The following is an 18,376-nucleotide window of genomic DNA, read 5'->3' on the forward strand; positions in this document are numbered from 1 at the left end:
GCCATGGTTAGCGCTGTTTACTGCATTAGCACCATTAGCCAACTCATTCTCCTCAAGAACCATGTTCAGACTATCCCGCCCCAAACTCTGAATCATAGATATGCTTTGAATATTGCGTACAGATCCTTTATAGAGTGTTGCAGTGATGATGTTTATTTGCAGTTCAATACTGAAGTTAGCATGCCCTGATTCCCTCGACCAAAAGCCATTGCGACTTTTCAATTGGTCTTTGATTATTGCAGAAAATAAACTCTGTCACAAGCAAAAGTTTATGATACTTGCATGTTTTGTACAGCAGGATAATCTGCACAAATGAATGCTACTTTTATGATTTGTGAAGTAATTGCAATCACCAGAAGTAAAATGCTAATGTTAGGCTATAAGTTAACTACAGCATGGCCACATGACTTCAATGTCATCACCACAACAAAGCTGTAAGGTCGTATTCAGCATGATGACGCTTTGTAGTCTCATTTAACCACTTGTTAGCAACCGTCTTTTTTAAAGGCTTCAAAATTCACAAGTGAGGTATTTACTGACATATTTTATGTCGTAGAAAACATAAAAGTCTCTTAAGCTTGTTTACCACAGACCCTATTTCAGGCATCTAACCAAAAACCCATTGACTTCAAGACGAGGGAACCAGGAGTGCTAAAATGCTAACTCATTTCCAGGTTTTAGGACTCATTCCTGCAGCACTCTGTTTAATAAACACTTAAAAATTCAGCTAATCTGCTTCATTGGCACTGTGTGGGTGTGGTTTGATCAGATTTTGTCAACAGAGACCAAACAACCCACAAGTGTTAACCATATGTTGACTCAAATGTTGCTAAATACCGATGAATAAAAGTTTTTAACATCATGTTTTTCCAAACCCACTTCAAACCAGTGGAAAAAACACAGGAAAAACAAATGCAGAAATCTAATTTAAATGAAGCAAACTATCCTAACTTTAGCAGACTGTTCTGTGTTCATAAAGGACCCCATCGATCACAGTAAGAGGCTGATTGGGAAAATATGTTTTCAGGGGCCTTTAACTTGAAATAAATGTAGATAATAATCCACACCACAGCTGTGCCAAGGCTTAAAAAACGAACCCTCCAACTCTGCTTCTCTTTAATTACATCCTGGTCTTTTGGGATTGGTTCAGAAAAATCAATAAGGGATACCTGGCTTGCCTTTTCAATGTCATTCATCAAAGGTGTCCATACTGTTTTGTACAATCTGTTCAGTTATTGCCAGTCTTTTATAACTTGAGCTATGATAGGAAAACACCAGGTTGATTTCCCCGTATGTCCGTGACTTATTAGACCAAGAGAAGCAATTTTGACTTCCATATGATCACCAGACCTTAAAGTGCAGTGAAATAGTATCTGAAAATATCAACCAAACTTGGCAGAGAGTGGTAATTTCAGTCTATTCCCAGGTGAGGCTGTAAATGCATGCATGGATGGACACATGAAATAGCTACAACAGAAAATGTGAATGTTGATGTCAGCGGTTGATACCCTGAATCATTATAAGGGACATTCGTCATGCGGCCCGCAGTGTTGGCAGATGCTTTTTTTCTGTCTACAATGTAAAAGAGGCAAAGTGGCTGAGGCTGAATTGAATCAAAACCCTTAATCCAAAAAAAAAAAAAAAAGGCCCCGGCGCATGAACAGTGTGCATCCAGATGGCCTATGGTTCAGCTCAGCCACAGGGGGTCTCCACTACACACCAGAATATCATGTTCATCTGTGAGACCCAGAGCAATTTGCAGTGGCGTTTCATGTTATCAGTCTGATCAGACAGACTGTAGCTCAGATCATCAGTGAGAGACACAAGGCAGAAATACTGAAGACACAGCACATTGGGATTGCCGTTTTCCTTTAATTCATTTGATCCGTCAAAGGATTTACAAAGCCTGCTATTTAAATGCTATTTTTTACCAAAACGATAATACCATTCATGAATACAGCTGCACATTGTCGACATATCCGGACTCCAGTGAGATTATTATGTGCAGAGTAGCACCCAGAAAGTCAACGAAGAGGCAATATTTCATATCATAATAGTTCTCTCTGTTATAGATAGAAATAAATCCATGCAATATTCATCTCTAGCCGTTATATTTCTTGTTTCAGATTTGGCACCATCCTTAAGATGAGGTCAGAGGGAGCGCCCTGAGGTCAAACTCAGGTTTCTTATTTCGGAAATAAAGACAGTAATTATCCTGAAAACAATTTGAGTCCAATAGTTTGTGACAGTCCAGTATCAGTTTGATTCTTAATGCGATGGCTGTTCAAGTACCAAGAGGAAATTTCTTTAAATTTTACAGAAACAATGATGCAAAAAGCCTGAACCACCGAAGGGATCATATTATGTAAACCGACCCTTTCCATTATTTTTAAAAAATACTCAGATAGTATCAATAATTGCATGATTTATAAATGTTTTTTGTTTTTTTTTTTACTCCTAAGTATCATACAAGCTTAGTAGCACTACACGTCATGTAGCTGTCAGTGCTGTGCAACAAATATTCAATAATACTACTGATAATAACAATATTAATAACGATCATAACAATTCATCGTAAAAATTAGCAAATGCTATTCAACTACCATGTAAAGGAAATGTTTCGACAGTGTGCTTTTTCTTCCAAAAACAAACAAAACGGAGAAGAAGAAAAAAAAGGCTGTGGGAGCACGGTGTGAAGATCACACTGCTCTCACAGAAATTGGCACTGTAACATACTGTACACTCTAAAAGACTGACAGTCCCTCGGAAACAGAGGGGGGCTGTCAAAAAGGAGCGGAGAAACATGCAGGCCTCTGGTTTGGCATTAATGTCAAAGGCCTTGCCATTCACTCTAGGACAGGCAAAAGGAATCAGGCTCAGGAAACATGCCCAGAAAACAAATCAGACCATTAAGGAAATAAGAGGAAAAAATGTCCTGCAACTTGTAAAAATATTCCAGTCAAGGGCTGCAGGATTAAACTGATAGTGTCTCCGATTTGAAGTGGATGAAATATACGGAGAGTAAATCAAACAGTGCAGCAAAGGTAGAATGCATTAGAGCGGGCCGGGGAAGGAGGTGGCAGATTCATAAATAATTTTTGACCTAAGGGTTGTTTGCACAGTGATAACCCTGAAGAACTCATCTCGCTATTGAAACATTAGCTCGGCACCTTTCAATAAATAGAGAGTCTATTTATTTATTTGTGACAGAACTGATGTGCAGCCACCTCCTTCTTATTACCAGAGCAGTTGGCACAAGCTGAAATAATTCACTACGCGAGATAAGGTTTCTGTTTCTGGGCTCTAATCTGGATCTGACTGTACTGCAGCGCTAAAACGAGCGGGTTAATTGTTTGTGACTCTGGAGGCAAATTGCAAGAGAAACCACTAGTGAAGGAAGTGTCAAATTTCAGTAGTGCTTTCAGTAAGCGTTGCTACAAATAGTCAAACCTGTGCACTGAAAGCGATAAAAAACGAACTCAAATTATGCTCAAGATAATACAAAGATTAATGCTTTTTTTATTCAGATAAAGGGAAGGGAAATAAATGTTTAAAAAAGTCGTAGACACTGGGCAAATTTCTGTTTCCTGAGGCATGTTAAGATCTAGCACAATAAAAGAAAAAAACATCTCTCATCTCATTAAGCACTGAGCAAGGCTGTTCTCTAATAACAAAGCAATAACAAACCTATTTAACAAGACATGATACGCTCACTGGGTTGCCAGTTTGGTAGCTGACTCCCCCAAAACCTTCAGCCACCAGGACAGAGCTGACCAACAACAGAGTGTCCACCTGGCAAAACTCAACTCAACGCCTATGGCCAGTAGCTTCAGGTGTGGTGAAGACAGAGAAGACAGGCAACGCCATGCCTGCACCCGTACAGCTCTACCCGCAGGTCATCAGAGGATGGTGCAGAAGAACTTCTTCTCCCGGAAAGGGTTCTCGGAGGCGGGGACGGGCATGATGAGGGGGTCCTCGCGTATGTGGGCGTCGCAGTACGCCATCAGGTCTGCAGCTGCTTTGGAGACCTGAAATGTTGAGACAAAGGAGAAGAACATGCATGTGTGATCAGATGTTGCTCTGACGATTACATAACGGCTATTACATAAACTCATTAACATAGGATCACAGAGAGGTCTCCTTCACTTGACTCCGTCTCTTTACCTAAATCTTACATGATGTTTGAGATGTTTTTGGATTATTAAATTTGAAGCTTTGTCGCGCTCTTCTCCAGCACACCATGCTTTATTTACAACATTTTCAGCTGTCTTGCCTTCATCAACTCAGTGTCTGAGGTTGTTTCCGGTTATCTATGTATAATTCATCAGTCATGTGACTTAAAAGTTCAAATCCAGCTGGGGACCTTTGCTGCATCGCTCTCTATCCATCTTTTAGTCTCATCTCTCCCCTGTTGCTATCAAATAAAGATAGAGAATGCCCCCAAAATAACTGGACAGTAGACAATGTAGATGCTGCAAGTGTTTTTAGACTAATATGAACTTTGTTAACGGAGTAGAGTGTTAAAGTGTTAAAGGTATAATATGCAGGGATTCCTAATTTATTATACAATGTATGGGCTCATACAAACGTAATCCCTCTCAGTCATCACTTATGACCTACTGGAAGTGTGTGGCAGTGTATTTATCTGCAGAGACTCTGCCCTTATCTTACTGTGTTTGGGACGTTCCTGGGCACAGCGCTCAGGTGAGTTCAGAACCTTATAAAAAGGTAGCGACCAGGTACCAGACTATAAGCAGCAGGCATCCAAGAAGAAGATACAATAATTAAGGATGCAGCAGTAAAAAAATTAAAGTATAGCTAATCTCGAATTGGCTTTCATTTTAATTTTCAGCACTGCTTACAAATAGTAACCAACGATTCCCGCACAGTGCTGTATACCTTTAAACTGACGCAGCTGAGTATATCTACACTTGTGACAGACACAAAGTAGAGCTGGGGCTGATAGAAATGCCATTAGTTTTTGCAAGCATTTGGTCATAAACCTAGGTGATGGATAAAATGGAATTTTCGCCAGATGGCGGCACTGGAAGAAATGTCCATAGATCACCTAAGTCATAAGGATTTATCCTCTGAGAGTCATGAATGTCTACACTGAAATCATCAAATAGTTCACAATGTGCTAGACTGACTACCATTAATGGGTTTATATTTATTGTATTTTGTGTAGTGTTGGAGTACTCGAGATCAGTCTTTGTCTCAAGACCACTTTTTGAAGTTCTTTGGCTCGTCTCAGACTTGATTGCATTTTCACTTGGTCCTGTCTCAGTCTCGGAAAAACAGGACTCTGGATTTTATGTCAAGATGGGTCAGGACCACAGCTATGGGGATATCACTAAATTGCCTGTGCAAAAAAGAGCCACTTAGTGTTTTTATATGTTTTCTTACAGGAATTCACACACATAAAATTTCCCTCTGCAGTGCCTTTAGATTATTAAAGTATATCTCAATAAAAGAGGTGAATGAAGAGGAATCTTTATGTTTTCTGTAGGGCTGCAACTAACGATTATCTTCATTGTCGACTAATCTGTTGATTATTTCTTTGATTAGTCGACAAATCATTTTATCAAAAAATGTGTTAAAATGTTGAAAAATGTCGGTCTGTCTCTCCCAAACCCCAAAATTATGTCATTTAATGTCTTGTTTCGTATTCACGCCGAAGGGTTTTAATTCACTGTCATGGGAGAGTGTGTAAAGCTGCCAATATCTGAACATAAGACACTGCAGTAAGAGTATTTTGGGGTACTTTAATAGTACTTTTCTATGAAAATGACTCAAACTGATTAGTCGACTATTAAAATAGTCACCGATTATTTTAATAGTCGATCAGTCATCGATTAGTCGACTAATCATTGCAGCCCTATTTTTCTGTACGTGTTTTTATGGGAATTTGGAGCTTTAAGATCAATTTGAGGATCTCTTTGGTTTGCATGTTCCACATTGTATTCTAAGTGTGTTCTGCAGCGAGGTATTCACACTCGTCTTGTCTCGGTCTCGATACACTCTGGTCTTGGTCTTGGTTTAGGTGGTCCTGACTATGCTGATTTTGTGAAAACTTTAAAGTAAATACTGTATAGGTGAACATTTCAAGGTTAATAAAGCATGAAGTACTGGAGACGTGTTGTACGTGTTTTAAATTTTGATTGACTTGCACTGAACTCACTGTGTGTTTGTTCTCAGAGAAAGTGTTTGTGGAGCCAACTCGCACCAGATGAGACATGTCCAAAATCTGGATGACTGTTACATGGTTCTTTTTTCTTAGAAATTGCACATCATCTGTGTTTGTGACTCGACAAGCCTGTGGCGACTACACTGATGCCTGTTACCTCCGCCTCAGGCAACAAGAAGAGACAGCTCATCTGGATGACTGACAAGTGTTAAGGTGGGACCTTGACCGGCTGAAGGGAAAGGAGGGCGGGACTAACAATGCACTTTCTGCCTCAAAAGTTGCACAGTGTATTTCTCAAAGTCAAACTACTATAAATTTCACAGTACAGACAGACTGCATGTAAATGTGGGCTTCTACTTGGGAGCTGAGTGGGAGGTTACGGGAGGGGAGGCTGGAAATGGAGAGCAGGAGGAGCAGCTGCATCAGAGGGACGGCGAGGGCTCAGGGATCTACGTGGAGGACAGAGCCATCTGATCTCCTGTCTGCCATTTCACCTCACCCACCGCTGCTCTCACAGGAGAATACAACACACTAAATCCATCATGCTGCTAATCAGCTTTAGCCTTAAACGTGAATTATTGCAGTATTATCTTTACAGTCTCACAGCATAAAATAATTTGTCTAAAAGGTTTCCCAGGTGAGATTTCTGTATTTGAAAAGGAACAATAAGGCTGGTGTTATTCTCCATTTTTCTTATTGTCACCAAATCCCCAGAAAAGACCATTAACCAACAATGTGTTAGTCAGTCTATCAATTCTCTCTGACTTCCCTACCCAGTGGCACTCAGCCCCAAGCCCATTTGTTCCCACTGTAAATCTATTATAACAGCACACACACATATATACTGTCCCTTTACAAAAGGCTCAGAAATTTCCTAAAACAGCTGGGCACTGTAGATTCTAACAAAGGTTAATCAAACAGGAGGAAATAGTGCAGTTGCTGAGGACTAGTTTCAGCCGTGGATTCATACACACTTGTTCTGTTGCAACAATGCAGCTCATTAATGTGTGTTTTTAATGTGTTTGGATGACAATGGAGGGAGAGAGGTATGAGATTGATCATGGTTTGGCTACATATGAATTATTTGGTTTTGGTCTTTTCATGGATTTTGATGATATTGAAAATGTACTCACACACAGCCATATCCTCTCACCTTGTTACACCTTCTTATGTAAAAATATACCTGTTTAACAATAAATACCACACACTAAATGTCTTTTTTTTGTATCTCAAAAGCAAAAGCCCTTCATGTTGGCTTACTGTAGCTTTACCTCGCTTGTTCCTCACCTATGGTCCTGGATATATTTTCAGCTCTACAGGGCATCTAACAATCCTTCAAATGAATCATCCTGGGAAAGAGGTCATTGCTTCATTTTAAGGGGTCACATAAAGCAAAAAGTTTGGGAACCACTGAGGCGAGCTCATGCTGTATAACTGAGTCTGAAACAAGATTAAGACTCCACGGCCATGCTAGCAGCTCTGTGAGGCTACACTGAGACACAGCAGTGTTTTAAGCTAAATGCTAACGTCAGCAAGCTAACATACTCATTTAGCACGTTAGCATGCTAAAGTCATAAGTTTAAGAAGACAAAGACAGTAGATATACTTTCTTAATCTCCACAGGGAAATTCAGTTTTTTCACTCTGTGGCCATATACACACAGACCCGAAACACACACACATGCACAGGACCTATGCATGCATTAAATTTAGAGATGTCAGAGCGAGGAGGCTGCCCATGGACAGGCACCTTGAGCAATTGGGGGTTCGGTGCCTTGGGCAAAGGCACCTCTCCAGCTACCAGTTAACACTCCATATTTGCGGAGGGACTTGAACCAGCGACCCTCCTGTTCCCAATGTAGTTCCAAGTCCCTAAGGACAAAGCTACTGCCACCCCTTATAACAGGTATTTGGCCAAACAGACCTACTGATCTAACCATCTATTGTATAAAGATGAGTGACATGACAGCTCTCCAAAAGTGAAGCCAAACCATCTTGATCGCCCCCTGGTGGCTGGCTGCAGAATAGCCCCCCGCCCCCATGTTAGCAGATGGGACATGGGCTAAACTAAAAGATCAAAGTACACATCAAATAATTTTTGTCCAAAGATGGTGTCTGTTATTTTACGTAGTTCTTATCAGACTGCTGTTTGTTCAAGTGTTCATTTTTCTGATAAGTTTGGTTTTAATTCATTATTTGATGCTAAAAAAGGGGGTTCAACGACATGATTGACGGCTGTGTGTGCCAATTGGTGTGCTTGCGATCAATGGTGCTGCTCGCTATTGGTTCGGCGGATATATGGGTGTGAACTAGATACTGCAGCGATCATGACCATGCAGACTCTGGTTCCAAATGACGCCACCAGCACAAATTGGCAGCGGCCGTATCTTGGACATTTCTGTTTAACTTTTGTACAGTGGGAGGAAGTAGAGATGCGTTCTCCAACTTATACAGTCACTGGTAGGAGTACTACAGTGGCCGATGTGAAACCTCATTTGTCCACTCTGGGCCACCGTAGAAACAACATGGTGGACTCTGTGGAAGAGGACCTGCTCCGTATGTGGATATACGGCTTATTCTAAGGTAACAAAAACACCACAATTCTTATTTTAAGGTGATTATACACTAAAGAAAACATATTCTGAATATTATACACCATTTCTGCCAATGGACATCCCTAAACCCTTCAGACTGGACCTTTAAAGTTATATTCAGAGAGCTGTTATAACATAGTAAGCAAGTAAAATCAGAAATTATCTGTTGTCTAAAAAGACGCAGATCAAATGGTTTATTATTATAGTTGCGTATTTATTTTAAATGTCTGTCTCGACTTGACCTAATTCTGGCACTAATCGCAGACTGCACAAAGTGGGAACATTGACAAAGCCTTCTCTTCCAATGCAACTAAGCTTAATTATTCTCATAATCAGAGCTAAAGCAATATTTATACTATCATGTAACTGCAGCCAGGGTTTCTGCAGAGAGCAGGAGCCCCACAGGACAAAAAGTAGTATTGCACGGCGTGTGTCATTAGGCCCAGACTGACTGTAATTACACCGCAGCCCCATGATGGAAGGAGAGTCCTTCTAATTAGCACAGATCACATTCCTTTGGCTGATTGAGCAATTAATGAGAATGTGGTGATCCCTCAATCAGCAGCACAGAGACTCCTCCTGTCACTGATACACACTCTCCCTCATCAGATCCCTTAATTAAATTTAAGGGATCGCCAGACGTGGCCAACTGTCTGTTTCCTCCTCTTTCTCTGAACTTTTTTCCTGCTTTCATTTGCAGCCACGCTCTACTTCAGCGGCTCTTTTTCCAGGGCCATTAATGAAGAATGACTTGGATCTCCACATCTGATGTGCCAAGTGGATATTAAAGCACAAACAGCTGCCTGCCTTTTCAATCATCAAAAAACTGCCGAGGAAATAATACAGATGTAAATTCATGCTGCTACTGAAATTATTTTTAGAGGGTCACACCATCTCTCTTATCTGATGACTTAAGTTATGTTTTCCCTTATGAATTAGCAAAAATCTTATATAAATACCTAAAATACAATATTTATAACTGCCTGAGGCCCAGCGTGGCCTGCTGTCTTAATGAGTGCAAACATTTTTCCTGCTTAATGCCTTCATTAGATTTCTCTTGGAACATCATTATAGCTGAGAAATATGAGCGCTAATACAAAGAGTAAAATTGTTTGTGAACCCAGTGGCTCTGAAATGTCCCCACAGTTGACTAAAACAAACTTTACTAATGTTACGTTTTACTTAATAATGAATATGTTGTTGTTTTAAGAGATGAGAAGTTTTGACCTGATTAAACACTTGTGTAAAAGAAAGCTAACACAGATTTGTCTCTGGCAACTTAAAGTTTCGGTGCTAAAAGGTTTTCGCATCAGAGCAAAAGATGCACCATACTGCAGGCAAATGAGGCCACAGAAGTCAATTACTCCAAGAGCTTAAATATTTGTCAGACCTACAAAGGAGCTGAGTGAAAGCCTTTCAGATACAGATCAGATCTGACATTTAAGATTCATTTACATTCCAGTCTGATGTGTCTTTTTCCATAAAATGCTAAGGTGACAATAAAACTGACAAGTCAGATCTATTCAGACACCATGTGATCTGAACACTTCTCAGCTCATTTAACAGAACATCATTTCACACTTTTTTTTTTTTTTTACCATTTACCCTTCACCTTCAGCAGTAAGATAAATGAGTAAGTTAACTTTGCCCAGTATTTTAGGCTTGACAGCAAATTATTATGCATGCTAATAAACAGTTTACAACTTAAAGTGCGATTCAGCCACGACCTTGTTACGCTTGATGCTGGTGCCGTTTTTCATTTTTGTAGCATTCTTTGGTTTTCCGTTTTTTCCTTTTGTCAATCATGATGGCTCTCCACTGGCCACTCATTGTAACAATACATTTATTCTTTTCACTACAAACTGGAAATGGAAAACATATTTATGGTTGGTTTTTTTCAGTTGTTTCGCCGCCCTTTTGTCATGATGATGTGAATCCACTGGAAAACTGGCTGCAGGCCTGAACACAGTGTGTGAATGCAAAACAACTCACAATAAAATTCTGCATTAAAACTGGACAGTCTGATAAAATTGGTTTCCAAATGTCCAGATTCATTAATAATTTTATGCTAGCTGCATATTGCCAAGAAAGCCTCCGGTTATTTTGACTGGGGAGCACTCATGCATTAGGCCAAGACTGACCAGTTACCCACATTGTCGTTGAACCAAATAATAGAAATATATTTATGGCTCCTCATGAACTAGTCAAGTCAAGTCAAAAATTTCATAACCAACTCACAGAATCAAGTGTATTAGTAGCTGATACTGGATGTTACTGCCAGTGATAATGCCTTTGCAGCCATTTTGCCACAGTTCTTTCCACAATCTCTGACTCTAAATTACATGTAGGAGTCTCTAAGGTCAACAGGTATTTCCACTCAGCTGTATGACATGACTGTGGCAGTAGTCCTAGTGTTTAATCAAACACTGTAGGTTGCACATTGAGACCATAGATTGTTAATACAATGGATGTAGCTACCGTAATATCACTTATTGGTTTGTGGACTCCTATTTTAAAGCCTCGAGTTTGGCATTTCAGCCGAAACATCCTGGTTTTTTTTTGGAGCCAGAAGTGACCATATTTTGGTGAGAGGACGCTGTGGACGCTATCAGCAGACAGCCTGTCACTCAAAGCAGCCCACCCTTAATTATGTCTAATTTTAAGCCTTAATAAAATGTAATTGGGTGAGTTATATAAAAATCCACCCCCATACAGTTGTCATGAAGGGGTAAATTAGCTATAGAGACCGAACTTGTTTTTGTACCAGGCTGTAAACATATTTATTTCTGCTGTTAAGTCAGGAATTTTAACGTGGGGGTCTATGGGGATTGACTGGCTTCTGGAGCCAGCCTCAAGTGGCAATTCAGAGGACTGCAGTGTTTGGAACCTCTGTGTTGGCTTCATTTTTCAGCTCTGGAGGCTGCTGCTTGGTTAAGACCAGGGGCGGGGCTAGGGGGCGGCTACTTAGGCTCAAGCCCCGGATGTTTTTTGAAAAGCCCCGAATGTGAATTTTACTTTGGAAAAAAAAAAAAAAAAGTCACATGAGTTACGTGCAGTACCGGAGCCCAACAGAGAGGCAGCAGCTGCGGGAAAGTAGCCTGCATACTGCATAGCCTGCCTGGGCCTGCCGTGAAGAAGAAGTGTTTCCTAGTTTGTTATTCTCCAGGGTAACATTTTTTTCCCATAACCGTGGGTGAAAGCGGAGGACTTCCAATTGTCAGTGAACAGCCGGTGGTCACGGCGAGTACCCGGATGCTGAAGAAGAAGAAGAAGAAAGACGAAAGAAGAATATGGATATTCAGAAGTTTTTTAATTCAAAGCCGGCACCACGAGCTGTTTCAGGTTAGTGATTGGTAATTTGAAGGTTGTGGTGATGCAGCAAAAAACAAAAGCACCAGCGCGTGCATTTCTTTCACCATCTGGGCTAAGCCCCGGATGTCCTACAATCCTAAATCCGCCTCTGGTTGAGACAAGACTCAACGTGCAAAGTGTTGCATTTCAGTGTCCTAAGTCAGCTTAAGAAGAATCACAAGTGGTGCAAAAATCAACTACATTGCTTTCATTCTGTCGAAACAGCATTAAGTTGCGGGCTCTGTTTAAAAATGGAAAGAGCTAGAAACTGTTGTTTAGAAGGGAGGACCTTCAATAAGGCTGCCAGAGACTGTGTCTGATCAGCATCATTTTTTTCAAGAGTGTGTCGCCTATAGTCCCAAACCACTCTGCTGTGATTGGCTAGTACAAACCCTAACTATGTCCTCTTTGCCTTAACTCTAACCGCATCCGAACTCAACATGTTGATGTGACATGTACTAGCCAATCACAGTACAGTCGAGTGGAACCGTAGCCAAACACTCTTGGAAAAAACAGTGTGTCTAATACAGTACTTTAAAGGTTAGATCTTAACTCCTGCATTCAAAAAAGTACTGATATTGTATTTTATAAAATATATATATAAAAAACACCACGGTAATGTTGCTTTAATAGTCAATGAAACAACGATTTCTTGCCTGATACCATTATCGATATTTGAGAGTATATTAAGTCCAACTCTGGTCATTAAAAATATGCAAACATCTGATAGAGATTTAAACGAGACGTTGTACTAAAAAGTGAACTTGTAGGTTAAATTAGAGGTCTTCCTGATACATCCTCCAAACTGCGAATACACATCGGGGATAATCACTTTGTTTTATTTGTAAGAAGAGGAGGTTTTCTTGTGAGCGGTGTTTGTTGTGCTGAGTAGGGATGATGGTGTATGGCAGGCTTCCAGGACCCGGCTATAATGCTGAGCGCACAGCCTCGGGGCTGTGGGGCAATCATTCCCTGAGCACATGAGGAGCATACCGAATGAGATGATGACACGGCCTTTTAAGTTCCCCAAGAAGTCGTTCATGAACGTATTGAGAAGCGCCGCCCCCTTCACACACCAGAAAGATGTAAAACAGCCGTTTATTGGGGTGCAAAGATCACACAGTAAAAACAATGACTTCTAGGAATGGTTCAATGTAATGACTGGAATACAGAAATCTCAAGCACAGTGTGAATCTTATGACATTTTAAAGCATGGTGACTGACCTCCACCATAAAGAGTGTAAAGGGCTTCAAAGTCAATATTTAACCAGGTGTTGTTTGATAAGGACATACACGCTTTATGATGCTTCAACTGCTTCACAATAAACCCACAGGAGGTTATGAGTATCGGGAATATGATTATTGCGAACACATTGTCCACATTTTCTTTGCTACGACTGCAAATTCAAACCAGAGAGGCTCATCAGCCCGCTGCACACTTCAGGCAAACACTGGCAATGCAAGATGAGAAGAGGCCTGCATTAGAAAGTGCTAACAAAGGGCAGTCTCAGCGATCACACTCAGGAAAGATGACCCAAATTGGTAGGAAACTAATGTCAGAAGCGGTCAACAATCACAGAAGCCCAGCACGCCTCTGGGTTCATCCCTCACTGTTACCACATTGATGCTACATGGGTCGCCCAGCTGTGCACAGCGGATACACTCTGACAGAGAGGTGGTGACTGGTGCTTTCAAGGTGAACTGAAGCTTCATGTGACGTCTGTCAGAAAAAAATTCACTAAAGTGAGCTGAGTAACGTTAATTTTGTTGTCACCTCGCAGTCAACTGCTGGAATAAATTACATCAACTCTAATGATGATCGATCATGAAAGTTTATCAAGTGACTCCAGAGGGAGCTGCATTAAATCTGATAAACTGTCTCAGGTGATGTCACTTGAGTCAGCGTGGACTGAGGCGGAAGACCACAAGTTCAGAAAATACCCTGATGCTCCTCATCTCTGCTTGAGGCAGCTCAGGGCAACATAAGCTCCCACTAGCACAACACACCTGGACCTCCATCTGAATTGTCTGCGACCGAGTTGCATTGTGGGTAATGTAGGCTCAAGGTTTTGACAAGGAAGAGCAATGCGTGGAATATTAAAGACGATATCTCTGAATCGGCTGCATCAATTTTTACTCTTCAGAGAGACTGTCTGACGTTGTTATAGTAGTGCAGTGCTGAATCAGTTTGTTTTCAGAGCAGAGACTCCATGAAGGACAGATACAAGACGATGATGACGATGATGATTTACTGCTACTGTATCAGCCCATCCAATATATGGGTTAATGCATTCATAATGCACTGAGATGGCAACTACTGCACAAAAGTGGACTAATGAATCAACATTAGGACTAAAATCTTTGTGGATGGCAAAGTTGATACACTGTCTGCTTCTGCATTAAAATCTAAAGAGCAGTACGACATGTAGGGAAACAGACCTCTATACATATGAAGCTGGAGAGAGCAGCCAGTTAGCTTAGCTTAGCATAAAGACTGTAAACAGGGGGAAATGTCTAGCCTGATTGCGACGGGAGCAACAATTCACCTTCCAACACCTCTAAAGCTCATTGCTGCATCTTGTTTGTTTAATTTGTACAAATACTATATTGTTAATGTTCTCCAGGTGTTTGTCCGCAGGATTATTTCTTGGCCAGCTGCAACCAAACCAGATATACTGAGGTACATAAAGTGGTAATTAGCGCGCTTTAGAGGTGCTAGTTGGCAGTTATCTTTTGATAGAGCTTGGCAAGCTGTTCACCACTGTTTACAGTCTTTATGCTAAGCTAAGCTAACTGGCTGCTCTCTACAGCTTCGTATTTACTTTAGACGCAAGATTGGCATCAATCTTTTCATCTGGCTCTCAGCAAGAATGTGACTCAGTGTATTTCCTAAAAATGACAATTTTAATTTTGTGTTTGGAGGTTTAAAAAGTCAAGATGGCGGCACGTGTAGTTTGTCACAGGGGAGCTGATGGCTAATGTTGCATTCACATGGATTGAGACGGTAGATGGACAAAGCCCTCTGAATGGCCCGGGCAAAACAATCAAAACAGTCCGACAGATTGAGAGGATGACAAAATTAAACACGCACAATGATATGTTGCTATGGTGACGTCGTATTGTTTACAAGAATGTTTCATGTCTGTTTTTTATGCAATTATTCTTTAAAATGCAGCGTTGCATTGTCCAGATCTCACCTTTTCTCTCATCTGCCTAAAACCATGCAATAAAACCCCATCATGGTCTTCCTGACATTTTCCCCTGTGACGGTTTAAAGGATAAGGCTGTCAATATTCTAAAAACAAATGCCATTAAAATGACCAAAACCAAAAATGTGTCTCAAAACTTTCCCATCCTCTCTGTAACACTCAGCCCCTGAGGCCATATGCTCCTACTAGAGAAGTAAATCTTAAAAAATATATACTATCTTTTTTATTAAGTAGAAGAGGTAGTAGCTCAGTAATTCCCCAACATAGCTGGGCACTGTGGCTTTTATTAAACGTTACTCTAACAGGACTAAACAGTGTATTAATAGGGAACTAATTTGAGCTGCGGATTAATACACAATTGGTGCGCTAGAGACTTTTACAGCAGCAGGATGTGTATGTGGGATGGAGTCAAATTGAACTAGTGGCTATTTAGATGAAGGTATATTGCGGTCAGTGTAACGGTGAGGCTTGTGATGTGTTGTTTTTGGACAACAGCATCGGTGTTTCATCTTATTGGGTTAAATGAATGATTGTTCAGACATGAAACGTTAGCTGGGAGCTAACAGTGGTCACTCATACACTGCTCTAAACACTTATGTGGAGGTTAGCTGCACAGATTTTTATGGCATTAATCACATCAATATACGGACCTAACAATGCTTGTAGTTGCATGTAATAGCAATACGGACAGCTTCCAAAAATTCTCTGTGTGACTGAGCCAAGTGATTTATTAATCCATAATTGGTCAAACAGAAAGGCATGGAAATATTTGCTCACGGACACAGGTACAAAATAAAAGCCCTGTACCTTTATCCTGTCCATGCAGGCCTCCATCTTCAGCTGCTCCACAGCTTTCCTGGCTTGGGAGATGCTGGCCGTGCTGTTGTTGGCGATACCGTCCTTCATGATGCTCCTGTGACGCCAAACACAGGCACAAAGGGGGACACAAAGAGTCAATGAACATCACATTACATCCACAAAGCAGCATCCCCCTTGGCCATGTGCACCCCCCCCCCCCCCCACCCCCACCCCCCCTCCTTGGAGCAGCCATTCTCTTGCACAACCTTTTTTATTTAAAGGACCCATTTTGTCTGGGGGAATCAGTTTAACAGCAGCCAGCCTCATTTTGTCTTAAGAAAGAGCTCAAAAGGCAGCAGCTGGACAACGGTTTGTCATTTTACAGTCAGTGCTCATGCGTGATTATTTCCCCTGTTGTGGTCAAGTCATTCTTGTTTGCTCAAGTGCTCTGCTTAAGGGCACTACAGCAGACATTTTGGGAGTTTTTATTCCCTCGTTTCCTTTGAATTTAAGGTCTCTGACCCTTCCGATGGAACCGAACCTGCAACTTTCCCATCCCCTGCTCCGGCACCTACACAGACTGGAGCAGATCCGTCCACTCTTCGCTTTCATCCTCTCAACTTTCTCCACAATGTGCATCAATGCAACTGCAGAGTAATCAACCTGCTCCATAGCAATCAGCCTCTCAGTGCCTCTATCAGTGCAATGACTAAATCTGGCTCTCATTTTTAGGCCCCTTGACCCCCTCACTCCTGAAATGTCCCAGTTTGGCAGCCACAGCAGAGAGAGACATGACACCTGACCACAGCTGTGTTTTATAATAACGTGCATGACAATATGAAGCATTTCACTGAGGTGGGGTGCTGTTGGATCAATTCACACACACAGTGGATTTTTTTGTGTGTTTTTGTTGCATCGATTTGCTTATTTATTCCATTTTCATCGCATCAGGTCGAATTTAACTGCATTTAAACGGATATAATGAAGCAGATGTTTTGCAAAGGGGGGCTGCAGACGGTGAATTCATCCTCCAAACCCACCCTTCATGCCTCTAAAGCCAATTTATAGCTTTTAATCACACCCTCGTAGGAAGCTATCAGGCCTCTTCCATTTAGGTTTCCCTCCGATCCGTGCATCCTGGAGCTCACACGGCTCCATCTGGGGCTTTAGCGGGCTCTACGGCGTTTTATCCGAATGTAACGATGCTAATTGTTGATGCAGATCTGTCAAACATGGGCGACTCTTATTTCTAAGGGGATTAAATTGTGGACACACGCCGTGCGAGCTGCGGCCCTGGTTAGAGCAGAAAAACAGCAAAGCAAACATGATGACAAAAAACACCAATGATTTTGCATGAAGGAATGACATAAAAACATCTCTGTGGATGCTTCGCTGCATCGCTCGGCTATGAGCACATTAATGTAGGCTACAGCCGCCGACCTACCTGAAATGTGCCAATGGTTTTCCAATTTGGAGAATTCCGGGTTGACTCCACCCAACACACACACGCACGCACACACACACAAAAAGAGGATCTGTCAAATATCAAATGATAAGAGGAAATCCCAGCCTCGACTCGGTCTGGACTGAACCCGAGGAGGTAAATCCTGGCGTTTTAATTTCGCCTCAGCGGCTCGCTCAGTGTGAGTCGTGCGTATTCCGTGTAGGAAGATGAGATCCAAGCGGTGAGGTCTTGGTGAGCACCACGGCTGGACTTGGAGAGATGTTACGCATGCAGCAGGGGGGGAAACCTCTGTATGACGATCAGATACAGGCTGTGGGGCAGGGAGCACTCGATCAGTGGACCAGGAGCTGCAGCAGCAACAAGGCACGGTGTGTCTCTACTGTACAAACTGGCCCTAAACGCACCGAGGCAGCCTTATTAGTCGAATTAGGATCTGCTGCTTTTCTAATTTGCTTTATTGCTGCAGAAGGCACCTGAGATCTGCAGGCTTTCCCATTTCATTTTTACATCAGCTTTGACATCACCGGGTCCCCCCCATAGTAACTGCTGGGCCTCATCCATAACAACGCCGCTCTTTGGGGGGAATTTGCATCCAGGTTAAAAATCCTGATTCCATCTTTGTGAATCATAATAATCTTTTCCCTCGTCATGCCTCTAATCTAAGCCATTTGTGCAAGATCACAGAGGTTCCTTCTAGCTTTAGATGCCCCTGAACGCACCTTTCTCCACACAAATTTAAAAAAAAAACACAAACAAGGTGTTGTCATATTTCT

The 18,376-nt window shown here is 41.6% G+C and overlaps 2 protein-coding genes across 2 annotated transcripts in view; one reads left to right on the top strand and one right to left on the bottom strand.

The window, feature by feature from the left end:
• The window catches only part of ggps1 (geranylgeranyl diphosphate synthase 1), a 182,453-nt gene that overhangs the window by 38,214 nt on the left and 125,863 nt on the right, over window positions 1-18,376 (top strand). The gene's annotated exons all lie outside the window — the stretch shown is intronic.
• LOC125903373 (guanine nucleotide-binding protein G(I)/G(S)/G(O) subunit gamma-4) lies at window positions 1,861-17,974 on the bottom strand. Its single transcript, XM_049600266.1, has 3 exons — window positions 17,583-17,974; window positions 16,148-16,253; window positions 1,861-4,028 (listed from the first exon to the last, which is right to left on the bottom strand). Exons 2-3 carry the CDS (start codon window positions 16,244-16,246, stop codon window positions 3,900-3,902), a joined length of 228 nt encoding a protein of 75 aa, XP_049456223.1. The 5' UTR covers window positions 16,247-16,253; window positions 17,583-17,974; the 3' UTR covers window positions 1,861-3,899.

This window comes from Epinephelus fuscoguttatus, linkage group LG16, assembly GCF_011397635.1.
Source record: "Epinephelus fuscoguttatus linkage group LG16, E.fuscoguttatus.final_Chr_v1".
NCBI classification, from domain to species: Eukaryota; Metazoa; Chordata; class Actinopteri; order Perciformes; family Serranidae; genus Epinephelus; species Epinephelus fuscoguttatus.

Bases quoted from the DNA above. Each gene is read 5' to 3' on its own strand.
- LOC125903373 (XM_049600266.1), bottom strand. From the start codon at position 16,246: ATGAAGGACGGTATCGCCAACAACAGCACGGCCAGCATCTCCCAAGCC. The intron at 4,029-16,147 runs GTACAGGGCTTT...TCAACATTTCAG, and splicing joins CCTGCATGGACAGGATAAAG to GTCTCCAAAGCAGCTGCAGA.